The 16,133-nt window shown below is 44.7% G+C and overlaps 1 protein-coding gene across 3 annotated transcripts in view; it reads right to left on the bottom strand.

Annotated features, from left to right (window-relative positions):
* SDK1 (sidekick cell adhesion molecule 1) overlaps positions 1 to 16,133 on the bottom strand; it is an 851,863-nt gene that overhangs the window by 260,309 nt on the left and 575,421 nt on the right. For all 3 annotated transcript variants that reach the window (XM_084818282.1, XM_084818285.1, XM_084818283.1), the window contains exon 14: positions 403 to 539. In XM_084818282.1, the coding sequence (XP_084674408.1) occupies positions 403 to 539 (137 nt within the window). The remainder of the gene's footprint in view (positions 1 to 402; positions 540 to 16,133) is intronic.

Genomic DNA, 16,133 nt, shown 5'->3' with positions numbered 1-16,133 from the left:
AGCCCTGATAGTAAAATGCCATTATATGTTGTAGTAGTGATTTTCCTGTCAACAGATAAAAGCAAAACTTCAGGAGTGTGCCCTACATAATCACACTCTTGAGCAGTGAACATCAGGGCAATCAACCCTGGCATAGTAAGTCAAATATAATGCCATGTGCGGCAGCCTGAAAAGTGGATGTGACTAAGGGAAGCCCCCAGTTAGACTCTCCAAGTCTATTAGAACACGGTATTATTCACTAGGGGAAATAATTATTCTTTAAAAAAAAATATACCTACATTTTCAAGAGAAGGAACAGATATGCAGGACACCAGCCTAATAATGGGGCACAACAACAACTTGAAATAAAGTCTTAATAGCTGAAGGACATAAATGGGTGAAAATTAGTTTTGCCACACTTACTGTTTTCAGACAGCTCGACAATGTAGTAAAGAACAGGACTGTTTCCGTCAAAGGGACGCACCCAGGACAGGATCACACTGCGGCTGACGGAAGAGTTCAAGGTTGCCAGAAGGTTCTGAGGGGGATGAGGCAGCTCTCTATGAGAAGAAGAAAAACAGACAACAGGATATTTTAACACCACCACCACCACCACCACCACCTACCTACCTACCTCTGTGGGAACTCAGCTCCATGCATCATTACCTAGGGAGCTTACAAGCAGTCAAGACATCAGATGGGCACCATGATGGATACAAACAGACCAGCTTAATGTAAAACTGAAATAAAAATAAGAGTAATGCTGAGCTTTGTCTGGTTTCTAAATTATGATTTACGTGGAAATTCTTAAGGTTGACACTTAAATAGCTAATGGCACTGTTACTTAACATGGGAAAAAAGCCAAATTTCAAATTTGTTTCTTTAATTGAGACAACTTGGTCCATAAATTCTTTTTACAGTGAGTTCTTAGTAATGGAATAGCTGTAAAACATATGAATATGAGACCAAAGTGGGGGAAGGAGAAATAATTTAAAGTGGTATCTTTCATACTCAGGAGAGCAGAAGACATTGCTGCCATCCATGCAGAATTCCCAATCAAAATGACTGTACAGGCTCCTACCATTTTAAATTCACTCTGCAGCTTGTGCTTTGATTGGTGGATCTCTAAAATAATAGGCAATTTTTAAAAACTGCCCAAGCAGAACAAGTGAAAACGCCTGCAGAAATCACATAACAATGCTTGAAAAAATTAAATAAAACGTCAGCTTCAGAAAAACACAGATTTTCTAAAAAAAAAAAAAAAAGACACATGTGAGTTATGAAAGAGAAGCCCCCACAAAGATTAAGAAAAGGATGTGCAATACATATTGAATTCAGATGAAAAGCACCCAGAAAGCCTTTTGCAAGTTATAGCCATGGAAGATGGTAACAGAAAAGTCCTGGTGCTGGAGTCAGAAAACAGGAATATAAGAAGCTACCTTACCCTGAATCAGGGCATTATCTACACTGAGCAGCAGCAAATGGCTCTCCAGGGCTTCAGATAGGGTCCCCCTCCCCCCGCCTTACCTGACAATGCCAGGGATTGAACCTGAGACCTTTTGCAGACACGACCTTCGCACATACTATCTCCAGTTTAAAGGATTAAGTCACACAGACACGACCTTAGCACATACTATCTCCTTAGCACATACTGCAGACCTTAGCAGACCTTAGCACATACTGCAGACCTTAGCACATACTGCAGACACGACCTTCGCACATACTATCTCCTTAGCACATACTATCTCCTTAGCACATACTGCAGACCTTAGCAGACCTTAGCACATACTGCAGACCTTAGCACATACTGCAGACACGACCTTCGCACATACTATCTCCTTAGCACATACTGCAGACCTTAGCAGACCTTAGCACATACTGCAGACCTTAGCAGACCTTAGCACATACTGCAGACCTTAGCACATACTGCAGACACGACCTTCGCACATACTATCTCCAGTTTAAAGGATTAAGTCACACAGACAGGACCTTAGCACATACTATCTCCTTAGCACATACTGCAGACCTTAGCAGACCTTCGCACATACTGCAGACCTTAGCAGACCTTAGCACATACTGCAGACCTTAGCAGACCTTAGCACATACTGCAGACCTTAGCAGACCTTCGCACATACTGCAGACCTAAGCACATACTGCAGACACGACCTTCGCACATACTATCTCCAGTTTAAAGGATTAAGTCACACAGACACGACCTTCGCACATACTATCTCCTTAGCACATACTGCAGACCTTAGCAGACCTTAGCACATACTGCAGACCTTAGCAGACCTTCGCACATACTGCAGACCTTAGCAGACCTTAGCACATACTGCAGACCTTAGCAGACCTTCGCACATACTGCAGACATGACCTTCGCACATACTATCTCCTTAGCACATACTGCAGACACGACCTTCGCACATACTATCTCCAGTTTAAAGGGTTAAGTCACACAGACACGACCTTCGCACATACTATCTCCTTAGCACATACTGCAGACCTTAGCAGACCTTAGCACATACTGCAGACCTTAGCAGACCTTCGCACATACTGCAGACACGACCTTCGCACATACTATCTCCTTAGCACATACTGCAGACATGACCTTCGCACATACTATCTCCAGTTTAAAGGGTTAAGTCACACAGACACGACCTTCGCACATACTATCTCCTTAGCACATACTGCAGACCTTAGCAGACCTTAGCACATACTGCAGACCTTAGCAGACCTTAGCACATACTGCAGACCTTAGCAGACCTTCGCACATACTGCAGACACGACCTTCGCACATACTATCTCCTTAGCACATACTGCAGACACGACCTTCGCACATACTATCTCCAGTTTAAAGGGTTAAGTCACACAGACACGACCTTCGCACATACTATCTCCTTAGCACATACTGCAGACCTTAGCAGACCTTAGCACATACTGCAGACCTTAGCAGACCTTCGCACATACTGCAGACCTTAGCAGACCTTCGCACATACTGCAGAGACGACCTTCGCACATACTATCTCCTTAGCACATACTGCAGACACGACCTTCGCACATACTATCTCCAGTTTAAAGGATTAAGTCACACAGACACGACCTTCGCACATACTATCTCCTTAGCACATACTGCAGACCTTAGCAGACCTTAGCACATACTGCAGACCTTAGCAGACCTTCGCACATACTGCAGACACGACCTTCGCACATACTATCTCCAGTTTAAAGGATTAACTCACACAGACACGACCTTAGCACATACTATCTCCTTAGCACATACTGCAGACGTTAGCAGACCTTAGCAAATACTGCAGACCTTAGCAGACCTTAGCACATACTGCAGTCCTTAGCAGACCTTAGCACATACTGCAGACCTTAGCAGACCTTAGCACATACTGCAGACCTTAGCAGACCTTCGCACATACTGCAGACACGACCTTCGCACATACTATCTCCTTAGCACATACTGCAGACACGACCTTCGCACATACTATCTCCAGTTTAAAGGGTTAAGTCACACAGACACGACCTTCGCACATACTATCTCCTTAGCACATACTGCAGACCTTAGCAGACCTTAGCACATACTGCAGACCTTAGCAGACCTTCGCACATACTGCAGACCTTAGCAGACCTTAGCACAGACTGCAGACCTTAGCAGACCTTCGCACATACTGCAGACCTTAGCAGACCTTCGCACATACTGCAGACCTTAGCAGACCTTCGCACATACTGCAGACCTTAGCAGACCTTCGCACATACTGCAGACCTTAGCACATACTGCAGACCTTAGCAGACCTTCGCACATACTGCAGACCTTAGCAGACCTTCGCACATACTGCAGACCTTAGCAGACCTTCGCACATACTGCAGACACGACCTTCGCACATACTATCTCCAGTTTAAAGGATTAAGTCACACAGACACGACCTTAGCACATACTATCTCCTTAGCACATACTGCAGACCTTGGCAGACCTTAGTACATACTGCAGACCTTAGCAGACCTTAGCACATACTGCAGACCTTAGCAGACCTTAGCACATACTGCAGACCTTAGCAAACCTTAGCACATACTGCAGACACGACCTTCGCACATACTATCTCCAGTTTAAAGGATTAAGTCACACAGACACGACCTTCGCACATACTATCTCCTTAGCACATACTGCAGACCTTAGCAGACCTTAGCACATACTGCAGACCTTAGCAGACCTTAGCACATACTGCAGACCTTAGCAGACCTTCGCACATACTGCAGACACGACCTTCGCACATACTATCTCCAGTTTAAAGGATTAAGTCACACAGACACGACCTTAGCACATACTATCTCCTTAGCACATACTGCAGACCTTAGCACATACTGCAGACACGACCTTCGCACATACTATCTCCAGTTTAAAGGATTAAGTCACACAGACACGACCTTAGCACATACTATCTCCTTAGCACATACTGCAGACCTTAGCAGACCTTAGCACATACTGCAGACCTTAGTAGACCTTAGCACATACTGCAGACCTTAGCAGACCTTCGCACATACTGCAGACACGACCTTCGCACATACTATCTCCAGTTTAAAGGATTAAGTCACACAGACACGACCTTAGCACATACTATCTCCTTAGCACATACTGCAGACCTTAGCAGACCTTAGCACATACTGCAGACACGACCTTCGCACATACTATCTCCAGTTTAAAGGATTAAGTCACACAGACACGACCTTAGCACATACTATCTCCTTAGCACATACTGCAGACCTTAGCAGACCTTCGCACATACTGCAGACCTTAGCAGACCTTCGCACATCCTGCAGACCTTAGCAGACCTTTGCACATACTGCAGACACGACCTTCGCCCATACTATCTCCAGTTTAAAGGATTAAGTCACACAGACACGACCTTAGCACATACTATCTCCTTAGCACATACTGCAGACCTTAGCAGACCTTCGCACATACTGCAGACCTTAGCAGACCTTCGCACATACTGCAGACACGACCTTCGCACATACTATCTCCAGTTTAAAGGATTAAGTCACACAGACACGACCTTAGCACATACTATCTCCTTAGCACATACTGCAGACCTTAGCAGACCTTCGCACATACTGCAGACCTTAGCAGACCTTCGCACATACTGCAGACCTTAGCAGACCTTCGCACATACTGCAGACACGACCTTCGCACATACTATCTCCAGTTTAAAGGATTAGTCACACAGACACGACCTTAGCACATACTATCTCCTTAGCACATACTGCAGACCTTAGCAGACCTTAGCACATACTGCAGACCTTAGCAGACCTTAGCACATACTGCAGACCTTAGCAGACCTTCGCACATACTGCAGACACGACCTTCGCACATACTATCTCCAGTTTAAAGGATTAAGTCACACAGACACGACCTTAGCACATACTATCTCCTTAGCACATACTGCAGACCTTAGCAGACCTTCGCACATACTGCAGACCTTCGCACATACTGCAGACACGACCTTCGCACATACTATCTCCAGTTTAAAGGATTAAGTCACACAGACACGACCTTAGCACATACTATCTCCTTAGCACATACTGCAGACCTTAGCAGACCTTAGCACATACTGCAGACCTTAGCAGACCTTCGCACATACTGCAGACACGACCTTCGCACATACTATCTCCAGTTTAAAGGATTAAGTCACACAGACACGACCTTAGCACATACTATCTCCTTAGCACATACTGCAGACCTTAGCAGACCTTAGCACATACTGCAGACACGACCTTCGCACATACTATCTCCAGTTTAAAGGATTAAGTCACACAGACAGGACCTTAGCACATACTATCTCCTTAGCACATACTGCAGACCTTAGCAGACCTTCGCACATCCTGCAGACCTTAGCAGACCTTCGCACATACTGCAGACACGACCTTCGCACATACTATCTCCAGTTTAAAGGATTAAGTCACACAGACACGACCTTAGCACATACTATCTCCTTAGCACATACTGCAGACCTTAGCAGACCTTCGCACATACTGCAGACCTTAGCAGACCTTCGCACATACTGCAGACCTTAGCACATACTGCAGACCTTAGCACATACTGCAGACCTTAGCAGACCTTTGCACATACTGCAGACCTTAGCAGACCTTCGCACATACTGCAGACCTTAGCAGACCTTCGCACATACTGCAGACACGACCTTCGCACATACTATCTCCAGTTTAAAGGATTAAGTCACACAGATACGACCTTAGCACATACTGCAGACCTTAGCACATACTGCAGACCTTAGCACATGCTGCAGACCTTAGCAGACCTTCGCACATACTGCAGACCTTAGCAGACCTTCGCACATACTGCAGACCTTAGCAGACCTTCGCACATACTGCAGACCTTAGCAGACCTTCGCACATACTGCAGACCTTTGCAGACCCTCGCACATACTGCAGACCTTCGCAGACCTTCGCACATACTGCAGACCTTAGCAGACCTTCGCACATACTGCAGACCTTCGCAGACCTTCGCACATACTGCAGACCTTAGCAGACCTTCGCACATACTGCAGACCTTCGCAGACCTTCGCACATACTGCAGACCTTAGCAGACCTTCGCACATACTGCAGACCTTCGCACATACTGCAGACCTTAGCAGACCTTCGCACATACTGCAGACCTTAGCAGACCTTCGCACATACTGCAGACACGACCTTCGCACATACTATCTCCAGTTTAAAGGATTAAGTCACACAGACACGACCTTAGCACATACTGCAGACCTTAGCACATACTGCAGACCTTAGCAGACCTTCGCACATACTGCAGACCTTCGCAGACCTTCGCACATACTGCAGACCTTCGCAGACCTTCGCACATACTGCAGACCTTCGCAGACCTTCGCACATACTGCAGACCTTCGCAGACCTTCGCACATACTGCAGACCTTAGCAGACCTTCGCACATACTGCAGACCTTAGCAGACCTTTGCACATACTGCACACCTTAGCAGACCTTAGCAGATACTGCAGACCTTAGCACATACTGCAGACCTTAGCAGACCTTAGCACATACTGCAGATCTTAGCAGACCTTCGCACATACTGCAGACCTTAGCAGACCTTCGCACATACTGCAGACCTTAGCAGACCTTCGCACATGCTGCAGACCTTAGCAGACCTTCGCACATGCTGCAGACCTTAGCAGACCTTCGCACATGCTGTAGACCTTAGCAGACCTTCGCACATGCTGCAGACCTTAGCAGACCTTCGCACATGCTGCAGACCTTAGCAGACCTTCGCACATGCTGCAGACCTTAGCAGACCTTCGCACATGCTGCAGACCTTAGCAGACCTTAGCAGACCTTCGCACATGCTGCAGACCTTAGCAGACCTTCGCACGTGCTATCTCCAGTTTAAAGGGTTAAGTCACACAGGATGGTGCCTTATATGGAGTCAGACCATTGGTCATCCAACTCAGTATTATCGCACCTCCAGGGCTTCAGAGGGAGGTCTTTCCAAGCTCTACCTGGAGACGCTGGGGACTGAACCCAGCATCTTCTGCTTGCAAAGCATGTGCTCAATTAACACCCCCCCTCCATTGGTAAAAGGGCAAAAATAAATCAAATTATCAATAATTTGCTAGCATTCAATGGTAGCTTGATATCTGCCATTTGACCCAGCCAAACAGTAGGGTTGGCCATGGGCAACATAATGGAGTGGAATTAAGACTGCTCCTGGTAGGACGAGAGATTGTTGCTTTTTATCATAGCGAGCGGGAGAAAAGGAATGCTGGATTTTCTGCCTCAGCTGTTAGGATCTCTTGAGTTAGCCCTGCTTATAGCTAATAAAACCTGGGTTTTTCTTGGCGTTTCTAAGCAGAGTGGAACCCAAACCTCTCACTCAGGAATGGGGAAATGCAACCACCCTAGCAATTTGTCATTGACTGCTCACTGGAAGTTCTCTCTCAGTATCAATTATTGCTGACCCTTGCTGGTCAGACCAAAAAGCAGTAATTGTACTTGGCATTCTTTAATTAAAAATGTACTCATCTCTTTTCATAATTTATTAAGCTGCTGCACACTTAGCGCTATCTAAAACCACAACTAGTTGACATTCATAAACAAGTGCAATTCCAGCTCTGGGATGTGGTTTTAAATCAGAGCTGTAAAAAGCGTGCTCTGAATTTCAGAGCCTTTCCTGTGGCTGAAGTGAAGAGAGGAGAAATGAATTTAATTTTGCATTAAGTTTGAACTTAATTAATTAATTAAGTTTAAGTTCATAGTTTATTACAGCCCCTACCAGGCTACATAACGTGAACCGAAAAACAAAATTATGCCTGAGTTGGTGAAAGCGATTACAGAAAGGGTAAGGGGCTGTTCTGACACTGTTCATTAAACTCCAAATCAAAAGCCACCTTTCTGCAGAATCAAGAAACAGATGCTGTGGAGGAATTCTACAACACTACAAAGAGGCAATAAGTAATGGAGATGACCTTACAAAAATAAATCCTGGAATATGGGAAATCATTCTCTTTGAGCTGTATTCCGTCCAGGCCCAAGGTATGTACTGGGAGTGCACCAGTTGTTTGCCCATTTTGATTATGAGCAAAAAACCACTTCTTTAACCCACCTCCATCCCCTAAATGTGCAAGTTTCTATCTTGTTTGCTGCCATTTGTTTTCCTAATCTGCTGCTACTTCAGCACAATTTTTTCCTGGTTACAGTTTCTTTCCCCCCTTCTTTCCATAGTGAACATGATAATGTCCTGGTTAGTACTTGAATGGGAGACCTCCTGGGAATCAGGCTTCCTGCACTGAGCAGGGGATTGGACTTGATGGTCTTGTAGGCCCCTTCCAACCCTATGATTCTATGATTCTATGTCACTGAGAGTAACTTAAGCTGAGGGGCAAAGCTTAATGGACTGTTCATATAGGTAATCCTAGACAATCAGGAAACATGCAGTGAACTGATGACATCACTGAGCATAAGAGCCATGCTGGATCAGACTAAGGGTCCACCTATTTTAGTGGATAAAGTAGTAGTTACAGGAACTCTGGGGGAAAGCGACCATGTTATACTTGAGTTCTTGGTTCTGAAGGAAGCAAAAGCCGAGGGTAGTCAAACGCGTACCCTGGATTTTAGGAAAGCTGATTTTAATAAACTCAGAACAATGATCAGTAAGGTCCCATGGCAAGTGACGCTAATGAGAAAAGGAGTCCAAGATGGGTGGGAGCTTTTAAAAAGGAAATTCTCAAGGCACAATTACAAACAATTCCAACAAGAAGAAAAGGTGGAAGACAACAGAAGAAGCCAATGTGGCTTCACAAAAAGCTTAGGGATGACCTGAAAACAAAAAAGGGCACATATAGGAAGTGGAAAGAAGGCCAAGTAACAAAGGAAGAGTACAGGCAGGTAGCACAGAATTGCAGGGATGGTGTCAGGAAGGCTAAAGCTGAGAACGAGCTGAGGTTAGTGAAGGATGCTAAAAACAACAAAAAGGCTTTCTTCAGCTACATGCATAGTAAAAGGCAGAGGAAAGAAATGGTGGTTCAGCTATTAAATAAGGATGGCAAAATGATAACAGATGACAAAGAAAAAGCAGAGGTGCTCAATTCCTACTTTGGCTCAGTCTTCTCCCAAAAGAGGGTCTATGACCCCCCTGGCAAAGGTGAAGTACAGGCTGAAGGGGCATGATTGCAGCTTGAGATCGATAGGCATATGGGCAAGGAACACCTAATTACTTTGAATGAGTTCAAATCTCCAGGGACAGATGAATTGCACCCTAGAGTAATAAAGGAACTGGCAGAAGAACTCTCAGAACCACCGTCTATTCTCTTTGAGAAACCATGGAGGATGGGGAAAGTGCCAGATGACTGGAGGAGGGCTAATGTTGTCCCTATCTTCAAAAGGGTAAAAAGGAGGAACCTGGGAACTACAGACCACTCAAGTCTGACATCAATCCCTGGGAAAATTCTGGAGCAGATGATAAAGCAATCCATCTGTAAGCACCTTGAAGACAATGCAGTGATTACTTGAAGCCAACATGGATTTATCAAGAACAAGTCCTGCCAGATGAATCTGATCTCATTTTTTGATCAAGTAACCTCCCTTGTGGGCCGTGGGAATGCTGTAGACATAATATACCTTGACTTCAGCAAAGCTTTCAACAAAGTGCCCCATGATATCCTGATGAGCAAACTAGCTCAAAGTGGGCTAGATGAAACAACAATCCGGTGGATCCACAGTTGGCTACAAAATCGGACTCAAAGAGTGCTTATCAATGGGACCTTCTTCAACTGGGGAGAGGTAACGAGTGGGGTACTGCAGGGCTCAGTCCTGGGCCTAGTGCTCTTCCACATTTTTATTAATGACTTGGAGGAGGAGGTGCAGGGAATGCTGATCAAATTTGCAGATGACACAAAATTGGGAGGGATAGCTAATACTTTGGAAGACAGAAACAAAATTCAAAGTGATCTGGATAGACTGGAGCGCTGGGCAGAAAACAACAGAATGACATTTAATAGGGACAAATGCCAAGTTCTGCACCTAGAAACAAGAAACCAAATGCACTGTTACAAGATGGGGGATACGTGGCTCAACAACACTACAAGAGAGAAGGATCTTGGAATTGTTGTAGATCACAAGCTGCATATGAGCCAACAATGTGATATGGCTGCAAAAAAGGCAAAAGCTATTTTGGGCTGCATTCATAGAAGCATAGCTTCCAAACGCCGGGAAGTACTAGTTCCCCTCTACTCAGCACTGGTTAGGCCTCATCTGGAGTACTATGTCCAGTTCTGGGCACCACATTTTAAGAAGGATGCAGACAAACTGGAGAGGGTTCAGAGGAGGGCAACAAAGATGATTAGGGGACTGGAAACAAAGCCCTGTAAAGAGAGACTGAAAGAACTGGGCATGTCTAGCCTCGAGAAGACGACTGAGGGGAGATATGATAGCGCTCTTCAAGTACTTGAAAGGTTGTCACAGAGAGGAAGGACAGGATCTCTTCTTGATCATCCCAGAGTGCAGGACATGGAATAATGGGCTCAAGTTACAGGAAGCCAGATTCCGGCTGAACATCAGGAAAAACTTCCTGACTGTTAGAGCAATACGAGAATGGAACCAATTCCCTGGGGAGGTGGTGGGCTCTCCCACACTGGTGACGTTCAAGACGAGGCTGGACAGCCATCTGTCAGGGATGCTCTGACTTGGATTCCTGCATTGAGCAGGGGGGTGGACTTGATGGCCTTGTAGGCCCCTTCCAACCCTACTATTCTATGATTCTATGATTCTAGTCTAGTGCTCTGTTCACACAATGGCCAACCACCTCTCAACAGAAAACCAAGCAGGACTTGAGTGTAACAGCCCCCACCTGCCCATGTTTCCCAGGAACTGGTGTGCATATTTATTATTGTTGTTGTTATTTTTTACATTTATATCCCACCTTTCTTCCTCCAAGGAACCCAAGGTGGCATACATAATCCTCCCCCTTCTCTGCATTTTACCCTCACAACAACAGCCCTGTGAGGTAGGTTGGGCTGAGAGTCTATGACTGGCCCAAAGTCACCCAGTGAGCTTCTATGGCCAAGTGGGGACTAGAACCTGGATCTCCAAACTCCCAGTCCAACAGTATAGCCACTACACCACACTGGCTTATTGTCTCTGATACTGGAGGTAGCATAGAGCCATCAGGATTCATGGCCAGTGAGCCCTACCCTCCATGAGTTTGTCTAATTCCCTCTTAAAGTCATCTAAATTGGTGGCCATTACTATGACTTGTGGTAGCGAATTCCATGGTTTGCCTAAGTGCTGCGTGAAGAAGTCCTTCCTTTTTTCTGTCCTGAATCAGGGGGCAAACTAAACTAGCTCAGGGCAACACTTCCAGAATAGGTGGCACATTATATCACCTTGCTGCTCTCTGAAAAAAATTGCTGAAGGGTGGCGGGGTGGGGTGGGGGGCAGAGATGACATTTCTACTGTAATGAAAATGTTTGGAAAAAACCTCCCACTATCAGCTCAGCCCTAATCTGCATCCCCAAGACTGCAAAGAACAGAAGTGCCTCTGGTAAGAGTGACCACACTTCCACTGTATACCATATCTGCATCCCAGAATGGCTGGAAAAGGAGGTTTTCTACCTACTGCAGAATGGTACCAGGACCCACTTATGGGCCAGAAACTGCTCAGGTTACTGAGGTCTGCCCTCCCCCAGTTAGAGCTGGCCAGCCGAAAAGCTGTGAAGGCGTTGCAACAAAAACCACTTAATTATGCAAAACAAAACATGCAACTGCAGATCTGAAAAATCTTTGCCAATGGATAGTGCTTACAGATGTATCAAGTAAACATTGATGGCACAGAGCGGTTTCTACCAGCTTCCATGAGTATCCCAGTTGCAAACCTATCTGAATGGGGATAGCCTGGCATTAGCGGTTTACGCTCTGGTACCTCTAGGTTAGGTTATTGCAATGCAATGCATTGCATGTTTGGCTAACTTTGAAGATGGTTTGGAAACTACAGCTAGTGCAGAATACGCGAGGTATTTATTTATTTATTTATTTATTATTTTATTTATTTATTGCATTTATTCCCCGCCTTTTTTCCTCTTGCAAGGAACCCAAGGCGGCTTACATTATCCTCCTCCTCTCCATTTTATCCTCACAACAACAACCCTGTGAGGTGGGTTGGGCTGAGAGTGTGTGACTGGCCCAAAGTCACCCAGTGAGCTTCCATGGCCGAGTGGGGACTAGAACCCGGATCTCCCAGCTCCCAGTCCAACACTCTTGCCACTACACCACACTGGCTCTCAAGGTTGTTGACCAGGACTAGACAACATGAACAACAGTCCTGACGTCCTGGACATTGAGTCTGGTCCTGGCTCACCTGCACTGGTCGCCAGTTCTTTTTCTGGGCCGAATTCAAGGTGCTGGTTTTGACCTATGAAACCCTACATGGCTTGGGACCCAATACCTCAAGGGCTGCCTCTCCCCATATGAATGTACCCAGGTCAGTTTCATAGGCCCTTTTCTGTGATAGTCCCAAACTTGTGGAACGCTCTCCCGAAGGAAGCTCACTTGGTGCCAACACTAGCATCTTTTTGGCCAAGATGTACCGATTCTCCCAGGCATTTGCCCATTAATTGTGGCCTGATTGCTGTGAACTGCTTCTGTAGTGTTCATTCCAGGCTGTGAAGAGGGACGGAGATTTTGTGTATTGTGGATGAACATTTTTCATAATGCATTGTTTTTAGATTATGTTTTTTATGGTATTTATTTTTATTTGTACTATTGTGCTGTTTATGGGTTATACCTATGTGCCCCCCCTGCAGATTATATTCATCATTGATTTCAATATTTGTAAGTTGCTTTGAGACTGCTTTTTGCAGTGGGAAGCAACACATAAATTTTAATGATGATGATGCCTATGACTATGCTACAGACAGACCAGTTCATGTGTTTACCTGTTGGGTCTGTTTTTCTGTCAATTTAAAGGTATCCATTCAAAGTTACTTTGCAGATACTGGAAACTGCTATTAAGCAAAGCGAGGCCCAGTCTCCTGTCCTTTTGCTTAAGTAAAACGTTGATACAGAAGAAATTGTTTCTGCCTGTTTCAAATTCTTGTCTATAGTGGAAATATAAATAGACTCCTTGACATCAGAAACACTGAATGTCAATCTTGTCTACACTCATTAGGAAAATAGGTTTGATCCTCGTTTGGGGAACAGTGTACACGTTAATGTTCCTTTTGGGTCATCCATAGTTTAAATGCAAGTTCTTGTTTAGGATTTGGTTTGGGCTGATTATCTTGCAAGACTTCCTGCAAATTTGAATATTAATATGCTGGAACATCAATCAATTTGAAGTTCTCAGTGTAAAGCAATCTTACTACTCTCCATTAGTACACAGTATGCTCATTAAAATGGATAGACTGTCACAAGCTCATTTTGTTTCTTACACCAGTTGGACAGTATAAGCAGTAACCTTAAGTGAACGTCAGCAAAGGTGAATATTTAACCAGTCTTGATAGTTAAGTGGCCTTCTGTACTAACTTGTAAAACCGTAAAATATAAGTACAACGAACTATTGCCTTCTGTAATCTGTAACTGCCAGGAAAAGATGATGCTTACATATCAAAGTCCTAGAGGCAAAGGCAATAAGCATGAAAGAAACATCTCTCACCAGAAACAATCGCTTAAAGCTGGATAGGAACTCTTGAGTGAGGTGGTCTCTCAATTGTACCGAAAAGTGGAGATTAACAATTATTAATCTCAATTGAATAAATGCTTCCATGTCATATATAGGAGAATAGAAAGCACTGAGAGTGAAGAGGGTAAGAAGTAAGTTGCCATCACCATTATGCACAGTTATACATTCATGAATACTATATCCCTTTCCTCTCTAAGAAATGTAAGTCTTGTTTTTCCTTCTAAAATCCATGAAATGATTTGCCTATTAACTGGATCTGGGGGCAAATCTATATTGAACTATCTTCTGTGGAGACCTGTAATGCCAGAATCCTCAAAGCTTCGAAACACTGTCTTTGAGTTTGAAATCTCTTTCAAACCATTCTGAAATACCTTTTTCAGGACTGGAACCCAAGGAAGTGAGCCAATAACTACTACTGGACCTCTTTCTGTTGATGAGAATGTGCATACGTTTAAACATAACAAACCTTAGTTTTAGGTGAGCTCTAAGGTTAAGACACTGAACTGCAAACCGGAAGGTCGGCAGGACAGCAGTTCGAGACCCGAGTGCTGCGTGACGGAGTGAGCTCCCGTCTTCAGTCCCAGCTTCTGCCAACCTAGCAGTTCGAAAGCAAGAAATTGTAAGTAGATAAATAGGTACGGCTTTGGCAGGAAAGGTAATAGCGTTCCGTGCACCTCGGTGTTCAGTCATGCCGGCCACATGACCACGGAAGCGTCTTCGGACAGTGCTGGCTCTTCGGCTTAGAAACGGGGATGAGCACCACCCCCTAGAGTCCGACACGACTGGTTGGCGACACCTTTACCTTTTTTTTTTAAGGTAACAAAAACATCTGCCTTTATGCAGAAACGTTAATTCTGTAACTCTTCCTCATTGTCTCTTGGCTAGAACTTTAAAAAGGTATCATATCACAGAAAATAAGGCTTCCTTTTCCTTCCTTTCACGGTTGGCCTTGTGATTATTTTAGGGCACAATCCTATGCATGTTTAGACAGCAAAAAGTCCTACAACACCCAGCATTCCTCAGCCAGCATGAGGAATGCTGGAAGTTGTATAACTTTTTTGCTGTGTAAACATGAATAGGATTGTGCCCTTAGTGGACTTTCTTTTTCCTTATCAACCTCCATGAGGCTCTTATTGTACCATTGTCCTGCCTCATCCTTGGAATTTTATGGAGGTCCAGATGTTGTTGTTTTCTACTTGTAACCCTCCATGTTTTCCCACCATTTTTGTCTTTTTTCTTACTGAAGGAAATCCATTAAGCAAAAAAAGGTGGAATAGCTGCATAATGCCTGCTAAGTGGCAGTGCTAGGAGCCCTCCATGGGTAACAAATGGCATGGTCTCCAGGCCATCCATCCAGTTTTCATATTCAGGAAGCTAATTGCAGTCAGATACATTACAGGAGGCAAGAGATTTGCACCTGGACTGGTTGGTGTCTTCCAATTAGTGCTACCCTAAACTTTCATGAGGTTTTATTTTTCCTGAGGGTGTTGCCATCTGTTTGCAGCCATTGCTCCCTGTCCTACTGGTTTGGGGGCTGGGTAGGCATCCCCATCGCCCAGACAATCAGCCAGTGCAACCTGCCTTGACACATTGACCTGGAGCATTCATTGCTTACCAGTGGTACAATTCTTTCACCCATCAGGCTTTACTCTCACATAGCAACTCAAAACTAGTTGAGACAGAATGTGGCTGGTGAAGAGCACTCAATGCATATCCATTGAAAGTATTGCACTGTGGGTGGGCAACATCTGGATCTAGATGTGTGTTCAAATTGTGTAAAATCCATTCTGTCTGTGTTTCATGGATTGTCAGGCGCCTTTTGTTCTGTCATCCACTCATCACTGGATTTTTTTTTGTTCCTGAATTTGCGCAAATGCACAATTTCAGACATGAGAAAATGTGCAAATTCCCACGAAATGTGCATTTTCACACTTCAGCCTATGGGGGAAATGCACATTT

Source organism: Heloderma suspectum, chromosome 12 (genome assembly GCF_057233095.1).
Source record: "Heloderma suspectum isolate Gila_16-S chromosome 12, 16-S_ref, whole genome shotgun sequence".
In the NCBI taxonomy this organism is placed as follows: Eukaryota; Metazoa; Chordata; class Lepidosauria; order Squamata; family Helodermatidae; genus Heloderma; species Heloderma suspectum.
The sequence above is the reverse complement of the archived record's forward strand: the minus strand, read 5'-3'. Positions and strand labels throughout refer to the sequence as shown.